A 17,440-nucleotide genomic window follows, 5' to 3' on the forward strand; every position below is an offset into this window, starting at 1 on the left:
TACACTGGTGATTCACTCCCTAGAAGGAATTCACACCTTTTAGGAGAGAGTGAATTGACTGGTTGCATGACTTTTTATTTCTGCGGGTAGAAGTGCGTGAACTCACTTGGAATAAATATGAACCAAGCCAAAACATTACTCAGGATAAAATTAATTCTAATTCTGACCATTCTGAGACTGAGGGGAAAAAAAGAAACTTTTTTCCCCCTGTTTTCTATCTTTTGACTGATGCCCCTACAATTTGAAAGCAGCAAAATATCACAGCAGGGACTAGAGCTTTAAAGATGCGGCAACACTGGAAGACTTCTGCAGGGACTGTCTCAGCATAAGTGTGTGAAGGATGTCAAGAAGTCCCCATTTTTAAGTTCCTATGAAAGTTCCACCACACTGAGTGCTGCAGAGTCCAAGTGCACAGATAGATGTTGCAATTTTGGACTGTCTTTTAAATGTGTCTGGCAATTTTTCCATTCAGAAAGATATCCTTGTGAGGCAAAGGAAGAATGATGAATTTTCTGACAGAATCCATTTGTATTGAACAGCAGGGTTTTGTGATTGATTCTTGCAGGGTTACAGGATTTGTTCCAAAGAGCTATAGTACCAAGCAAGTAACAGCAGTGTAATACTACCATAGTCAAAGATTCCCCAAGTTTGCAGAGCATTCCTCAGGTCTGAAGTGAACTCCCTGACTTAGGCACAGGAGGGGAAAGTGATCTCAAGGCACAATTCATGTTTGTAGCCATGCTCAGAGAGAACATTAGACAAGCGATATTACGACTTTGAGAGAAAGACAGGATATTACTTGTAACTAACAGCTGGCCACCAGTGCAGTTCATTAGAAACTCAGTGAGTTACTGAAGTGGATTCTTTATCTTGGTGACCTTCCAGGGCAATCAGAGCCTTCTTGGAAGACCTTGAATCAGAAATGTTTGGATATAAGAAAATAGCACTGTGCAGCACACACTTCTGATCTCTCAGGGTTCACAGATTTGGAAGGTGCTGTACCATATATAACTGTAGAAGACAGCACTGAGATACTGTAGCTGCTGCATCAAGGTCATGGTGTTCTGGGATCCAATTAAAATTATGCAAGATGCAGTTTAGGAAAGAATTCACATAGAGCTCAGGAAGGGGAAAAAAGTCATGTATTATAAGCTCAGTTACTTTGTAAGATTAATTTTCCACTATCTTGTGATCTTGTAATAAGAGCACAAAGTATTTTAAATGTTTGATTTACTTATTGATCAGAACTCTTGAGACCTTACTTTCTAAATCAAAATTAAAGATTTGGCTTCCATTTAAGAGCAAAGTTCTGAGCTTGTCTTGGAGTATACACTGGTTACAGTGGATTGTTTAATTCACTGAGTGGGCAACAGTAATACCTGAAACAGGTACATTTGGCACTCAGAACCCCATCTCCTTTCCTAGGAGCATGTGAGTGGAAGGTGGTAATGCCACAGGTCCTATAATCAAGAGCATTGGTCCTCACTTCTTCCAGTAGAACCACTGTGTTTTTTTGGACTGCTGCACTGTCTTTAATTCCCAGAACCTTTACAGAGATAACTAGAAGCAACACTACAAGCCAGGAGAATTGATGTATCATGGAAAGCTTGATATTTTGGATGGGGGTGTAACAGGCCTATTCCTGTCCTAATTCTCTCCTAATGCCTTTCTCCTGAAGAACAAGAAAAAAAGATTTGGCTGTCTACTGTATATTAAGAACTGCTTATATTGCTATGCTCTGTAAAACCAAAAACTACTGCTGACAAAGGGGTTGGGATTTCATGGATGCTTTCAGCAGGTACTGGTCAGTTCACAACCTGTGTTAGATTATGCTGGGGACTGGGGTTCTATATCTGACCTTGGAGCCCTGTTTTGCTGGCTGAAGAATGAAGTGAACTGCCGAAGTGGAAAGGATAAGGAAGAGCTCACAGTCCAAACAGGCAAATTGAAGCCTTAATTCCCTGAGAGCCAGCTGAAAAGTGGTTTGAAAATATTGTGGTAATACCAACTAACTATTTTCCTTTCCCTTTATAGTTAAAAACTGCCTGAGGAAGAATTAGCTAGCCAAGAAAGACAAAAAACGAAGAGGGAGTACAAAAGCAAAGGGTGAAGGAGAAGCAGGAAGGGAGCAAGGTGGGGAGGCTGAGGAGCTCAGTGTAAAGGTAATAAATATCATCCATCAGCAGACTGTGAAAAGAAACTGGAGTTGGATGGTGGCTGCAGTCTGAATGATTCTTTGCTCAGATGCAGGTCTCTCTGCTGAGAAAATCTTGTAGGCACACTCATACTGCTCTGCCTCACACTGAAAAACTTCTGGAAGGGAAGGTCCAGGAAATGGGCCCTGGTTGTCTGCAGGTTGCCATGACATGGATGTCCATGTTTGGTGGAACCCAGTGTATCTCTGAGGCAGGCAGTGGAGCTGCAGCAGCTTTGGGTTGCCTGAAGGTCAAGTCCGAAACTTTGCTGGATGGATTATTAACTGCAGAGGTGGCGACAGGGGCAGAGCATCCCTTTCTAGCCCTAGTCTTCTTGGGTGTCACCTTGTGATTGCTTAGGAAGGAGATACTGTCACGAGCATTTCTTTGTCACAACCTAAAAGACAAATGCCATGTGTCAATCCCACGTGGAGGTGAAGAGGCAGAAAGCCCAGCTCTGTCTAAAGGGAGGCAGCTGTGGTCATGCGGGCATGGTTGGTCACAGGATGCAGAACTACAGGAGGTGTTCCAAAGGTTGGGAAGATGTCTAAGTAGAGGCCAAGTCCTCTCTTACAAATCAGTGCTTGGCTGTGGTGAGGGCAGAAATAAGATAAAGGACTAGCAAAACCAAGGCTGTCCTAGGACTAACCTCAATAAACCAAAAGGCATCCTTGAGAATGCCTTTATCTCCAGAGGTTGGCAGCAAGTCAGTGGGATGGAGGAGTAAGGGTATAAATAGACCCTGTTTGGTTTCATACTTTCTTTACTCTTTATTCTTTGTTTTCTGATGATAAAGGAGCTTTATGTAGATACCGTAGCAAAGGAATTGATGAGTTGTAAGGTTTATGACTTCATTTCCCCCTGGCACTTTTTATTTTTTCCTGTTGGTTGTGTCTCCTTCCTTTAACTTCGCTCCTTGTCTGCTGGTGTGGCAAGATGTGCTGTATCTCTAAGAAGTGTTCTGTCAGAAGACTAGTTCCTGAGCTCTGGCATGTGTCAAGGCATGCCTTAAGTTTTGTGGTATAGTTTATGAAAAACTAAAATGCATTTGTGTAGGGAGGGTTTTAACTCCTTTCTGCCACAGAGACACTTTACCATTCTCTTCTTTGGTTGCAGAGTGTATACCACTCAGCATCACTATAGGAAGGTCTGCTCTCTTCTCCAAAAGAAATAGGGAGATAAAGTAAAGTAGTGGGCTAGCCTTTTTTTTTTTTCAATTAAAATTTTTATTTATTGAGTTGTTTTGTTTCATGGCAAAGCTCTGAATGGTGAATAAAGCTGAGATAGCAAATTCTCTTACTGTTTATATCCTCCACTGGTACCAATACCACTGCAGTGCTCACCTGTCATTGTAGTAGCAGAGTGGTGTAGTCCATGTTGACCCATAGCAGTCACAGCTTTATTATGAATTTTATATGTTGTGAATTTCTTAATGTTCCCCACTGTGAAGATTACTTCTTTATTCTTTTTCCCTCTCATCATGGTCAGAAAGAAACTTGTAAGTGAACAATACATTTATACTGTAAAAATTAACATAACATTAGGTAAATAAAATGTAAGGTTCTTTCTTTTTCTTTTTTTTTTCAGCAAATCTCATTCTCTTGAAACCAAGTGTATGCTTGGGGAGGACTGCCTGGATTTTTTTTCTAATGTTTTCTAGGGACAGCAATACAGTCTTTAAACCACAGCTCCCAGCAAGAATGTTGCAGACATCACTGGCATATCAGGAGGTAACTATGGAGTTACCCTTGTGGTTTTAAAAGTAGTGTTTGATACAAGGTCTTGGATCTGTATGTTAACATGGTTTTCTAGTAAAAGCATAAATCCTCTTCAACTTCCAGCCTGTATTTATCTACTTATATATTGTTTTAGGCCTTGAGATAGAAGTAAGTTCAGGTGAGCAGAGATTCCCCTATGACTCTGGCACTGTGGCAGGTCTGGGACTTGCTGTGCAGTCACCCGCAGGATGTGGGCCCCACAGATCAAAGAATTCTTTCTAGTAGAGACAGGCCTGTTTACAAGGGGAAGTACTGGAGGGGAAGAGAAGGAGCTAGGGCTGGTAGTGCCTTCCTCACTGAGGTGGTTGTGTGGCTCTGATTAAACTACTTAACCTTTGAGCTGCAGGTTTTGTGTGAGCTAAATAGTGGTATTAGCACCCTGTATGGCATGCTGGGTTTAAATGAATTAACCTACCAGTACTTTACAGTCTCAGCTCTGTGATTGTGCTGAGTGCAGTTGTTCTATTAAAGAAGCTTGTAGTGCTCCTTACTGAGCCTACAGGAGGGCTCCTCCCAATTCCCAGTCCTCCCCTCCCTCCCGGTTAGTCCGGCAGTGCTGTCATCCCTCTCCATGGCCAGTGGCGAGCAGTCTCTGCTGCTGAGCCACTCTGGGAGCAGTGCTGTATTGTGACAACTCTTTACCAGGGGTTGCAGAAGCACAGCTGCAGCACAAGCACACAGCTGCAGCACAGCTCCTCTTCTGAGGAGCTCTCTCTTCTGCATTGCCCTCTGCCCACTCAGGCCCCAGGAATGCCCAGCTGCCTCTTCCCTGCAGCATCCACTCATTCCTTTGCTGGAATGAGAAACAGAGGTCCAGGATCTTCTGATGTCTCTGCCACCTTCTCATGGGGTGGCCTGGGCAAGTAACACCACCTCTCTCTTCTTCACTCTTAATGCTGAAGTGCAGATTTGTCTTCTGCCTTCATACCCAAGACCTGCCTAGGCCAAGTTAATGAATGACATGAAGTCAAGCATGTCTGTGGACTCACAGCACAGTATAAATATGAGCTATTACTCTGCAATTGTGGGTAGAGGTAGCCCTTGTTGAAAATTATTTATTTTGTCATAAATCAACATTTGATTGGGTGTAATCATAGGAAGGAGAAAGGAGTGTAGAGAAAGCCTGTCTCCATTACAAATTTTTCAGGAGATTGGAATGCTGGCTCACCCATGTTTTTGGTGCATGCATTGACTCTGAGTCTATTACTGGTTACTGAGATTGATGGGGTGGCATATAAATAGAATGGCGTCTACAGGTGTAGTATTTCACCGTACAGAGGGAACCAAAAAGTTAAAAGGGTTTAATCCAGTATAATAACATTTTGCAAAACCTATCAAATTCAAAGAAAGTGAGAAGCAGAAAAGCAACTGAGCTAGGTGGAAAATGAAATTAGAGGGAATTATATTGCCACTTGTTTATCTAACTAGTTTTTTCACTTAACAGGGCAGACAAACATTTGTGTACCCCTGATCTCCCCAGCTGTATTGTCCACAGAAATGGAGTGCCCTTCATCCTGTTTGGACAAAGCAGTGTTCTGCTGGAGTTGTGCTTGCTCCCTCATTTGTATGCTGTAGAAGACATCTCATCCCTTAAAATACGGCTACATATATATATATATATATATATATATATATGTAGTTGTGTTTGTTTTCCTTTTGCTGCCATATATATTGTGGATTGTTGTTTGTTTGAAGGATTTAAACATCTGGAAGAACTGGGGATAGCAGTGTCTTTGTCCATAGGTTAGATGGGGAGCTGCAGGTCCCTTCCAAAGTGAAATATTATATGCCATCTACTGTGATGCTCATTTGTATACTTGAGAATTTCGGTGTGGGAAGGGCAGTTAATACAATGCTAATTAATACAATGCTAACAGCTGGATAAAACCACTATGGCTAAAACTGGCACAAGGTAAAAATAGATTTATTTCTCTAAGTAGTTCTGCAATTGGTTCCCATGGAGGTAACACCAAACACAAATTTTGGAAGTAAATATTTGTATGCAATAATCTTATCTGATCTCAGTTGAATAGTGAGAGGAATTGTTTTTTACTAAAATTATGTCAGTACACGATGCGCATAGGGCAGAGCTCTCTGTGAGAAATTGAGCTTTCCTATAATGTAAGCTTTGCCATGTTATTTGGACACCCACAAATCCAGTTACAGCCTGACTGTAGACAACAGGCTATCACAGATGAAAAGAGTAAGTAGAAAACAGGAAGAAAAAAAAAAAGAAAGGATAAGTTCTATTGCAGCCCCTTTGCAGTGAGTGGGAGCTTACTCTGCAAGGAGCGTTTGTGGCTTTTACCAGACTATTTGCAGACCAATGCTGTAGCAACAGAAGAGCAGTTCTTATGTTCTGGCTCAGTCTATTGCAAGCTATCCCAGAAGATTAGCCAGGCACTCCTCGATTTAAAACAGAACTGCAAATGAATGACAGCAAAACTAAGCATGGGGTGGAGTCTTGGAGCAGCATATCCTTCAGCTCCACTGCTGCAGTCAGAGAGAGAAAGAAGATTTTTCCTTTGAAGATAAGACACCTGGGGCTTTTTTAGAAACTAAGTATGCTTTGAGTTGTGCAGCTGTTATCTCAATTTAAAAATAAAACCCATACAAGGTAGAGAAAGGCAAAGCATCTGGCTCTTCTGCGCACCACCAAAAATTCCTTAAAATGCTAAACCCCAGACTAGCACTTTTCATTCTGCAGTTATGTTGCTCGTGAATCCTTTGTGTGAGGCTTTGAGCTGGAGCAGCCTCTGAGGGTGTGGATATGGATGTATGAGTGAGAGTGCGTGTGTTCAGTGTTGTAATGTGGCAGGGCACAGGCACTTACGAAACTTTCCAGTAAAGTCTCAGTGTGTCAGTATTGGTTACTTGGGTTTGTTGTTTGGTTTTTTCCTGTCCGTTGCCCTCCAGTTTTATTTCTGAGTGCAGTAAGAGGGGAGAGAGGTTGGGAAATGCTGCAAGACCCCCCCCCCCCCCCAAGCTGCTGGAGGAGCCAGGCAGTTCCTATGACTGGTGGAACACCGCAGTGCTGAGCGAGATTCCCGGGACATGGTGCCCAGGGACATGGGGAGGCGAAGCCCTCACACTTGGGGCAGCTGTGGTTTTGAGGGGCCCCTTCAATGTGCTGTAACAGCAGCCAGAAGTTTGACTTACTTTTTGAAAGGAGTGGAGAAAATATTAACCTCAGTTGATGACGTCAGAGTTGATCTGATTAAAGGTTTGTTTTCTTGCTGGCAGAGGTGTGCTCTGTAGAGACTGGTTCTCTCTTCTTTTTTTTTAAGTTTCTTTTTTGAACAGCAAACGGAGGGAACTGCTTGCACTGCTGCTGCTGCCGCTGCTCCAGCTGCGTGTGTTATGTGTGTAAACAGGATGGTGTATCTGTAGCTGCCACGCGCAAACACACATTTGACCATGAGGACTCTTCGCAGGTTGAAGTTCATGAGTTCGCCCAGCCTCAGTGATCTGGGCAAGAGAGAGCAGGCAGCCTTGGATGAGCGGGGGACCCAGCAGCGCCGGGCCTGCTCCAACGCTACCTGGAACAGGTAAGATCACACAGTGTGCTGGCTCCTGGCAGTCTCCCCATGCTCCTGCAGTGGGATTGACATGTGAGTGGCTGTTCTGCAGGCTGCAGGCTGGGCTACCTGGCTCCCACCTTGGCAGGCTCACAGGCACTGGAGCTCCTGCTCAGATAAACACAGGAGTGGCTTTTTTCCCCTTGCTCTTGATCTTTCTCTGAAGGCTGATAACAGAGCCTTCCCTGCCTTCCCTTCAGCCTTCTTTGTGACAGACAATAACTTGTTTCAAAGGGTCCAGCTACAAATATATCTTTGTGTCTATCTAGATACTCTCATTCAGTGTTTATTTGGCTTAGGTTATTTTTTAAAAAAATTACATATGCACAACTATTAAAATACATACTTTTTATCTGCATATCTACGGTTGTTGCTGGTAGTTGATATAGTTATGATAAAGTCTATTAAATTTACTCATGTAAGTACCAATAGATATGTGCGTGTGTGTATGTGCACATGCAAGCACCTGCACTTTGGACAGGGAAAATAAACCCTGGTTGTTTTCTTTATTGTGTTTATACATTTGAATTCTGCAGCTGTTTTACAAGAAATCCTATGCAAACATTTTGTTGTGAATGTGTCAATTAGCTCAGCTATTGAGAAAGCATCTTAATGTCCATTTTGGTGACAATCTTAAAAGATTAATCTAAGTCTCTTAAATTTTCAGGAATTAAATTCTTAGGTAATTTTTGAAATGAAATGTCCCCTTCTGGTTCACAGCTTGGAAAGTGTCATTTGTAGTATTTATAATTGAATGGCGGTACAACTGTAGGAAGAAAAGTACCAGTGAACTACAGACACATTTGCTAAAGTTCTGAGAAAACTAAAATGTATAAAATATATCTTCTGTCCTTCTCACCACTCAATTTGTGGTTTCATGTCTCTATTAAGAATTAGTTGTTGAATGCCAACAGTGCACTAAACTCTGAAACTGTGCTGATCACAAAAGAGACTGAGTTTCTGCTCAAATATCATGCTGTTTGTATGACCCTGAGTTGTACGTGATGTGTGGATAGATGGTGATGGTAGTTCAAGGATAGATTGGACCACCTTGAGTTGTGCCAGCTGGGACTTTATTTGGCCAGTAGCTCTAAGGGAAGCAGCAGGGAGTGAGAAACTCCTGGGTGTGGATCAAGGTGACAGAATACAGTCCCCAGAGCCTTTTTGTGATGGTGTGGTGACAGCTTTTGTTGGCAGGGGTTAGCTTTTCCAGGTCTTGCATGTGGGGAGGGAGCTGTGGAAGCAGATGCGAATGGAGAGCAGGTCAGGCACCTGGCTTGCTGGGAGGCAGAGAGTTCCAGGCTTGGGGCTGCTGATACTCAAACTAGAGGATTTTCCTAGTTGAGATGAAGCAAGAGTTTGTTCCTTTTAACTTGGACAGGACAGGTACAGCTCTGGCCAGAAGTGCTTGCCAATCAATGAGCTGGACATCTGCACGTTTCATCCAAACAGTTAGACAACTGTCCCATTGCCTGTTCCTTGAATAGGTGTACGTGATTCGTCCTGTCACTGCTTTCTATGAACTCAGACCTAACTGTGTTTTCCCCCCCTGGGCTGCCTTTTCCCAGTGTGTGGATTGCCAGGCTGTCCTTTTTGGTGGCATGTTCCCCTGAAATGCCTGGGAGCACTGGTGGAGCTGTCATGTGGGTGCAAGTCAAGTGGGCGTCATGTGCCTACATTAACAGCTGCCTAGAGCTATGGCAGGTATTGCAGATATGAGCTGGTTGCACTGCATGAGCTAAGGGAAGGTCCTTTATTTCTTTTTTAACAGTGCAAGGCTTTTGGCTTTCTTCTGAGTGAAAGAGAGAGTGAGGGTAATTCTTTTTTCAGGCTCAGAAGGACTTGTATCATCTGTTGCTTTTAAGAAAGTCAGATATTCTACAGGCTGTAAAACTGGGTCTTTATTCTGAGGAAGGAAAGGTCTTAAATTGTATTGAATTAGATGGATTAAGAAATTATCCACTGTAGCTTCTGCCTATCACCAGTGCATGCCCATCTTGACATATACAGCAGGGTCTGGTCTGGAGGGAATCTGTATTCATCTCTCCTGGGGAGACTGTAATGTTGCTGGACATCTAAAGTTTGACTCACCAGAAATCTTGTCTGGGTTTTTAAAATCTTGGGCTGTGGAATTTCTTTTATTTTTCTGCTGCAAAATTGAAACAACCCAACATAGGACACTTTGCATACTTTGGTTTACAGGAATATTTTTCCTTCCAAACGAAAGGATTGCTTGTGTTGTTTCATTCTGTGTAAGCATAAGAGCTTGCTGATCAAGGAAGTCAAGATACACCAGCAGAGCACTCCCCTCTCACCAAGCCTGGCTGTTCTGTATTTAAATTTCTGCTGTTTTCTTGCCTGAAGTTAGCAGCTGTGCCTGGGTGTGGCATGTCTGTATTTGGTTTACAAAAAGCTTTGAATCAAGTTCATGAGAACTGAAGTGGGGAGAGTTGAAGCACAACCCACAGCAGGTTTGGCCCCACACAAACTGGCCAATCCCGTGCTGAAAGGCAGATCTTTGAGGCAGAGCAAGGATGCTGCTCTGGACATGCTAGGGACTGAAAAGCTGAAGTGCTGCTAGTGGGGTCTTTTGCAGGACAGCAGCTCTGTCACTACAGGTGTTTTTGAGGAGGGGGAGGGTGCATGGCTGCCCCTCTGCACGTCTTGTGTGTGGCCACCGTGGCCCAGGGATGTCCCCTCTGCCACCTCTGCCCCCTTCACACCAGTCTCAGCTCAGACTGTTCAAGCCTGAGAATTCTTTCTGCATTGTGACACCAGGGGAGGACAACCTGAAGGAGCCTAATTCAGCATACTGGAGGAACACAGCACTCTGGTAGCCAGGAAGGTCACTTCCTCCCTGATGACTTCCCTTCAGCTCTGAACTAAAATGCAGTGAAACTTCTCAGCACTGTTACATCAAAGGGAAATTGGTGCCAAGCTGCTGTCTGCTACTAGGCAAATGAGACTTTATATCATGGCTTTTTCAGAGCTTGCTTTCCCATGAACCCCAGATCTGTGCAGCAAAGCACTGTAAGTGCAGTTAACTAGCAACCAACAGCAACATAGAGGAACAATACACTTCATTACGGCTCACAGTATTTGCACTGGATTAAAATAGTTTAGATTTTTTCACTAGCACTGTCTTCAATTTTTTTTCTCTCCCCACTACCCCCATTTCTGCTTCAGGCAAAAAAATGAGGGCTGAATGCTGACTAAACCAATTGTACTGAGAAACCCAGGGGTTTTAATCTTGAGCTCACAAGCCAGGGGGGGGCACTCAGGCCAAATAAAATCAATGGTGAGGTTTTCATTCTGACTAAGCTAGCACAGACTGCTTAATCAGGAGCTGATACTGTCTGAGTTGTGCTCTGGGAAAGCCTCTAGTCGAAGGCTCTTAGATCCTCTTTGATGTAAGAACATAGGGAAAATTCACAGAGTTATGAAGGAGTAGGAGATAGCAAAGAATGGGTGAAGAAAACTGGTAAGTTTCTTGTGACATTAGTGAGGTCACTAGTAAATCCAAGGAGACATACTGGATCAGAAAGGATTTTATGGCCTGGGCTAATTTTTTACAGGGTTGTAATAAGCACAACTACTTGCTGTAAAATAACTTTTACAGCCATGAAAACCATATTTCATCTTCTAATTTAAGATGAATGTTTTTTCAGACCACAGGGAGGCTTTTCCAGTGGAGAAAATATTCCAGACCAGCATATTTTTCTATGACTTCTACTTGGAAATTTTATTTCTTCTGTTATTCAGTGTTTATTTAGAAAAACTTTGAAATATTTCTGCCTGTCTAAGAATCACCCTTTTGTTCCTGACCCTTTAGTTGAAGCCCTCTGTGGAGTGCTTGGCACTCTATGTGCACAGGGGGGGCAGAGAGAGTCTCAGTGTGGGGTGGGAGGGAGGACAGAGCTGATGAAGGGGACTTCCCACTGACCCAGCCACAATGCTCCATGGAGCATTTTCCAGCTGTGACTATAGTTACAGAAGGTGGTGGTGGTAGTGGGGAATTGCTGCTCCCTGTAGCCCTCCAGAATAACTTATACTTCCTTGAATGCAGGGAACCAGGCTTCTTCGTCCTACAGTCCATAGAGATATTAACTCTCAGTAACACCTCTGGCAAGTCCCCTCACCTGTCTGTCTCAATTTCTTGGTGTGAGCAGTGATTATAGTTGGTGAAGTGAGTAAACTAAAGCCTCCCAAACTCTTTGAAGAGGGAGTTTTCCAGACCAGCTTATTTTCACTTATATGACCAAGTGCTTAATTGCAGCCTATTCTGCTTTGTTGGTTACCTTACCTTGGGTAGAAATTCCAGGAACATAAGTGAACTAGCATCTTCAAGCTTATTTTGGAAGTGTCAAGGCCTCATGGAAAGGTGGTGGAGTTGCAGCTGGACTGAACCTGTGCTGAAAATGGGCTCTTCCCAATTGGATTAAGATAATTCAGAAAAATGATGTTTTACTCTGGAGCAAGGGTGTCTTCAAGAAGGTTTTGATGTAAGTATATCAGGTTAATTATTGTTAATTAGCTGTTCATGTAACTGTGCAGAGGAAATTTGTCCTAACTAATTTAGTCCCTTTTGGAAGTGTAAATGTTGTCTTTAACTGCCGGGTAGTCACAGGGTGCGATTATTCACACAGCATTGTTTTTTTCTTATGGACTTCACCTGGAGCTCTGGGAAGAGGAGAATTTGCAAACACTACATAAAAATCATTGTAGTTTTTTCACCTATGCTGTTTGCACGCAAAGGCAGTGACTCCTTTAGAGAACTAAAATTATCTGTGTGACGTTTATGGAATGTCGACGTTGGCTAGTCCTGCTGCTTTGCCAGGAAATGCTGAGCTGGGAGGGCCATGGCCATGGTTGAAACACACAGAAGGTCAGGACTTAAAAGACTTGCAAGCCCAGCTTTGGAGTTGTTCATCATCTCCGTGGCCAAACTGATTCTGATCTGGCAGAATGTTTTAATCGCAATAGTTTTTCCTTCTTGGCTTCCAGATGTCAGTAAAAGAACAGGGTGTTGTTACTGGAGGGAGCCAGGCTCCCACCCCAGTGCTGTCTGGGTGGACAAATAGCAACTCAGGAGAAATGTATGTTATGGTGGTATCAGGCTCTATGGGTAGTAGCCTATAATAGATTGATACTATACAAAAATCAGAATTATCCACCAAATCCTGCCCACCTTGACCCTGGCACTGTTGGGCTGTTTGGGAGTGCTGTCAGCAAGCATCCAGCTCTGTGCTCCAGGGATTTACACCTTCCAGATCCCTTCATGCTGAAGCTAATGGTGGGGAAAGTCTGTGCTGTGTGTGCTGGAGCTGCCATTCCCCACGTTTTGGACAGCTGGAGCCACCTCCTCCTCAGGTGGTTCAGTGAAATGTGGAATGAGTTGTTGTTTGAAAGAGGTAAAGTTTCTTAGGCTGCTGAGTTGATTTTTGTGGCTGTGAGTCCTGCCTTGGTTTTAGGTAGTTTGCCTTTGGCAATCAGTAGCTACCATGGGACAGATAAATACAATACATTGCTGGAACTATCTGACATTTTGTTGTCATTCTAAAGGCAACACCCCAAAAAACCTGGTCTCTTCAGTTTTCTCATCCTGATTTCCCCTCCTCCAGCGAGCCTGCTCTGTTGAGTTTTTTGGGCTCTATTGGGCTGTTTCCTGCAGTACCGTTTTCTGTGCACACGCTTACACACAAAGCAACTACAGGGAAGGTGTTTACAATAATATTAGTGCATGAGTGCATCCATTATTAACTTTCATGTTGTAAAAGAGTTACAGAAGGGAGTTTACAAGGCATTTTCAGTTCAGGTTAACTAATGCAATATAAGTTTAATTATGTACATTACTGACTTAAGCCTCAATGAAAGCTGGTTGCAGGCACGGGTAAAGTGATCTACCCACCTCAAGCATCTTGCAGGACTTCTGTGTGTAAGCAGCAGCCTAGATTTTCTTTATGCCAAAAGGTTTAACCATTCTGACCACATCTTTTTAAACAATCACTTGTTATAGAAACCCATTGATTTAAGCAAGGTCTGGGTGTGTTTTTTCATTAGCTTAAGGTAACTGAGAAGATTTAAGCCAACTTTTCATCATCCTGACACCAACTGAGGCCACCAACAGCATCCCGGTTATTCCGACTCCTCTGTGTTTGCTCTTAAGGAAGTGTGGACGGCCAGTTCCAGTGCCATCCTCACATAACCTGCAGGCAGGGGCTGTATCCTGCACCTTCCATACAAGCACTGCTATCTGTGATGGGAAGAAAAGGCAAGTGGTCAACTTAATGAGGCCAAGACTTGTTTTCCAGACTACGACATTGTCCCTCACTACAAGGGAGATCCCAGGCAGATTAAAAGCTCACTGCTAGCATGTTTTATGTAGATGCCGTTCTCCTGTATAGACAATAACTTAAATCCTCACAACCTGTCACCCTTAGTTCTGGTTAAAAAAGCTTGCTCTCTCTTATTTCTTTGAGGAATAAGAGCTGGAGAGAGAAGACCTCTCCCTCATTTAGAAAGGGGTGCCAGAGAGAAAGAGAGAGAGCCCGTTGCCTTTTAGGAGAGATAGTCATTCTTTGCAGAAGACTGTCAGGGAACATTGCAAAGTTCATTTCAGAATCAGAGCATGTAAAGACTGCTTGTGTTATTCACTACATTAATCTTATTTCCCATATTACTCATAATATTAAAATACCCAAGTCATTTCACTGTATACCAGAGACATTTATCTGCCAATTTTCAAGGAATCATTAATTGAGTGTGTCTGTATGAGCTAGCCAAAATATTCTGGGTTAGATCATGAATGTATGCCTGTGCTTGTGGGTGTAGGGGGGAAGGAGGGATTGCTGTGGCAGTAGTAGTGTGTAAGGCCTCAGAAACATCTTCAAAGGAACAAAAGAGAGAAGAGGATAATGGTTCTTATTTCTGTCTGCATCTGTATTTCTCCACAGCAGGTCAGACCCTTCACCTGCCACTTTTAGGTTCCTTTTTCATTAGATGAAGATGGCCGAGCTTTTCTGATAGTGCATCTCTTTGCTATTGTATGCCTGCATTTTGAATCTCTCAGTGAACAGTGTTGAGTTTACCTTCCAGCCAGTCCTCTGCTCCCAGCAGGCATTGAAAGGAGCTGTCTTATGGGCCTGGGAAAGTTTAGTGTGGGAACTGGCATTCCCGAGGCACTCTTTGCTGCTGCCTGGCATAGCTCCTGCAATGACATCCCCTTGCAATGGGAGCAGCCCCATGCAGCTGGATCTGGCCCTGGATCAGGCCAGAGCTGACCAAGTCTTCCAGCAGCTGAAGGGAGCCTACAAGAAAGAAGGAGAGAGACTTTCTACAAGGACATGTGGTGACAGGACAAGGGGGAATGGCTTCAAATTGACAGAGAGTAGGTTTAGACTGGATGTTAGGAAGAAATTCCTCCCTGTGAGGGTGGTGAGGCCCTGGCACAGGGTGCCCACAGAAGCTGTGGCTGCTCCATCCCTGGAAGCATTCAAGGCCAGGTTGGACGGGCCTTGGAGCAATCTGCTTTAATGGAAGGTGTCCCTGCCAATGCGGGGGGTGGGACAGGATGATCTTTAGGTCCTTTCCAACCCAGGACATCCTGGGATTCTATGATAAGCTCTTCCACCAATAGGAATCAAGCTTCCTCCCCCTGGACACCTTATGAACAGATACCAACCACCTTTAGCTCTTCTTTACAAGACACAGCCCCACATCCTTGTACCTCCAGGAGGGGCAAATCTGGTCCTGGTCCTGCTTTCCAGAGCTGTAAAGCTGATTGCTGCTCCCTTGCACAGACTCTAGTGCAGTGGATGCTGTTAATTGTCTCTGCAGTGAGTCACAGAGATAAAAAACTATACTTCTAAATACTTCAAATATACTTAATATGTGAATGTATTAAAAGTTATAGTTGACATACTTAAAGTACTTAAAAATATAGGCCTAAGTTTTTGAAATTACTGATTTCAAATCTGCAGCTGTTGAATTTACTGAGTTGGAACAAGTCAAAAAGAACTGATTTTCAAAGATGTTATCTATTTTCTAGGCAGTTCCTTTAAGGCATCTGGGATGGATGGACTACCGGAAGTCATCTATGACTTTTAAAAGGTCCTGAAGTGTCTAGAGAGAAATGCTGGGCTAATTGTGGAGGTGATACCCTTCTTGAATCTTACTGGGTGCTAATGACTCCTCATGTCCTCTTTCAGTATCCACAATGGAGTGATAGCAGTATTCCAGCGTAAGGGTCTCCCAGACCATGAACTTTACAACCTCAATGAAGGAGTCAGGTAAGAGACTCTGCCACGCAAGGTGTTCTCAGCCAGATGCTCAGTACTGTTTGCCAGCCCTCGCACTTCAGACCTTCTGCAGAGCGGTAAGGTTTTTCTCCCAGCGGCAGTTTTGACCAGCACAGTCCATTTTCCCTCAGTAATTGCTGCTGCTGATGTGTATCAGCACCTCACTGTGGGCAAGAGCTGATCCCTCCTTCTGCAGGAGGAATTCAGCCCTGAGCAGTAGGGTTTATTTAGAGTCCGTTTTGATGTCCTGGTTTAAAACTAAGAAAGGGAAAACCTGCACCCCTCTAGTGATTCAGCCCTATTTCTCGGTAGTGATACTGCCATTTCCAGAGGTGCCACTCTCAGGTGCTTCCCTTGCATCTGTGGAGGAGGTAAAGCCTCAGTGAGACATGGCAAGGAAAGATGTCCTGCCTGGTGATCCCTTAGATCTACTGCTCCTTCCACGCAGCATGAGTGTATGTGAAGTTACAAAGCTGTCCTGTTAACACCATAGCCTGAGTAACACTGAGCAACAGACTAACTATAGGCCAGTGAGATGTATAATGGGAACTTTCTTCCCTTTAAAAAAAAGTGAAAATCCTACTATTTGAGTTACTTAAGTTACAATTGAAAAGAAAATTAACCAAGATATAAGCTGATATCTGGATTTACAGCACTTCACATTTTACTACTTTTTCAGCACTTATTATTACTTACCAAACCCTCCTCTCAGTGGTAAGGGCAAGGTAGTAGATTTCCTTTTAGAAGTTTGTCCACTGCTTTACAAAATAAATGGTGGAAAAGAATCTGCACTTACAAAAGACAGACAGCTTATTACATTCCCTGGCTGTCTTCAGATATGATCCTTAGTTATTCCCTTTCCCTTACCACTTACTCTGTCTGGACACTGGAGTCTGACAAAATCCCCAGAATACCCAGAAATTCTGGGTTTATCTGTTCCTGTCTGGTTCCCAGTCTGGGATAGTTGGCCCAGTCTGGTTCCTTTAATTGTGAAAATACCTTCAGAAAAGTCCAGCCAGATGATACTGGGCCTGTGTTTGCTCTTTTTGAAATTAAAATAAACTTACTCTCCAGTTATTTCTTACTTCTCTGGGGAGAAAATCACATACAAAGAATAGCTTTTCTAGGATGTCTGTCAGTTAGCATGATCCATCAATCATGTTGAGTTACTTACTGGAATAATGGTTAATTATTATTATTATACTTCTGGGCTGAGATTTCTTCACCCCATGCATTTCCCTTAATAGCCTCATCTACTGGTGGGGGACAGGAGAGGAAAAATTTTCTGCTGATGTGTCATACAAATATAATCTTGTATGAACCAACAAACAGTTAGAAATGTGCCCAAATTTTGCTTTAATTTACCTTGCTATAAACCCTGCACCACAATGATGCTTGGTAACGCAGTTGAGTTGAATTTATTGCAGCATCTCGTTGTGGCTGAACGGACAAACTGACTAGAAATACACTGATTTTTTTTTTCCATTTTATGAAGGGCTTTGCTGCCACCTGATAGGCCCATTTCTTTTTGTTTGGGTAGGGATAATGCTGCTTTGTTGGTATCTCAGCTGATAGCTCACTTCAGGGAGAAT

General features: G+C 43.3%; 1 protein-coding gene across 4 annotated transcripts in view; it reads left to right on the plus strand.

The window, feature by feature from the left end:
• PRR5 (proline rich 5) overlaps positions 1-17,440 on the plus strand; it is a gene marked incomplete at its 5' end in the record, with an annotated part of 94,934 nt that overhangs the window by 36,550 nt on the left and 40,944 nt on the right. For 2 of the 4 annotated variants that reach the window (XM_082280264.1, XM_082280265.1), the window contains 2 exons: positions 7,408-7,521; positions 15,759-15,839. In XM_082280264.1, coding sequence (XP_082136390.1) covers positions 7,418-7,521; positions 15,759-15,839 — 185 coding nt within the window. Of the gene's footprint in view, positions 1-7,390; positions 7,522-15,758; positions 15,840-17,440 lie in introns of those variants that run through there. The other 2 variants (XM_082280262.1, XM_082280263.1) reach the window with 1 other exon arrangement.

Source organism: Coloeus monedula, assembly GCF_965178545.1.
Source record: "Coloeus monedula genome assembly, chromosome: 4".
NCBI lineage: Eukaryota > Metazoa > Chordata > Aves > Passeriformes > Corvidae > Coloeus > Coloeus monedula.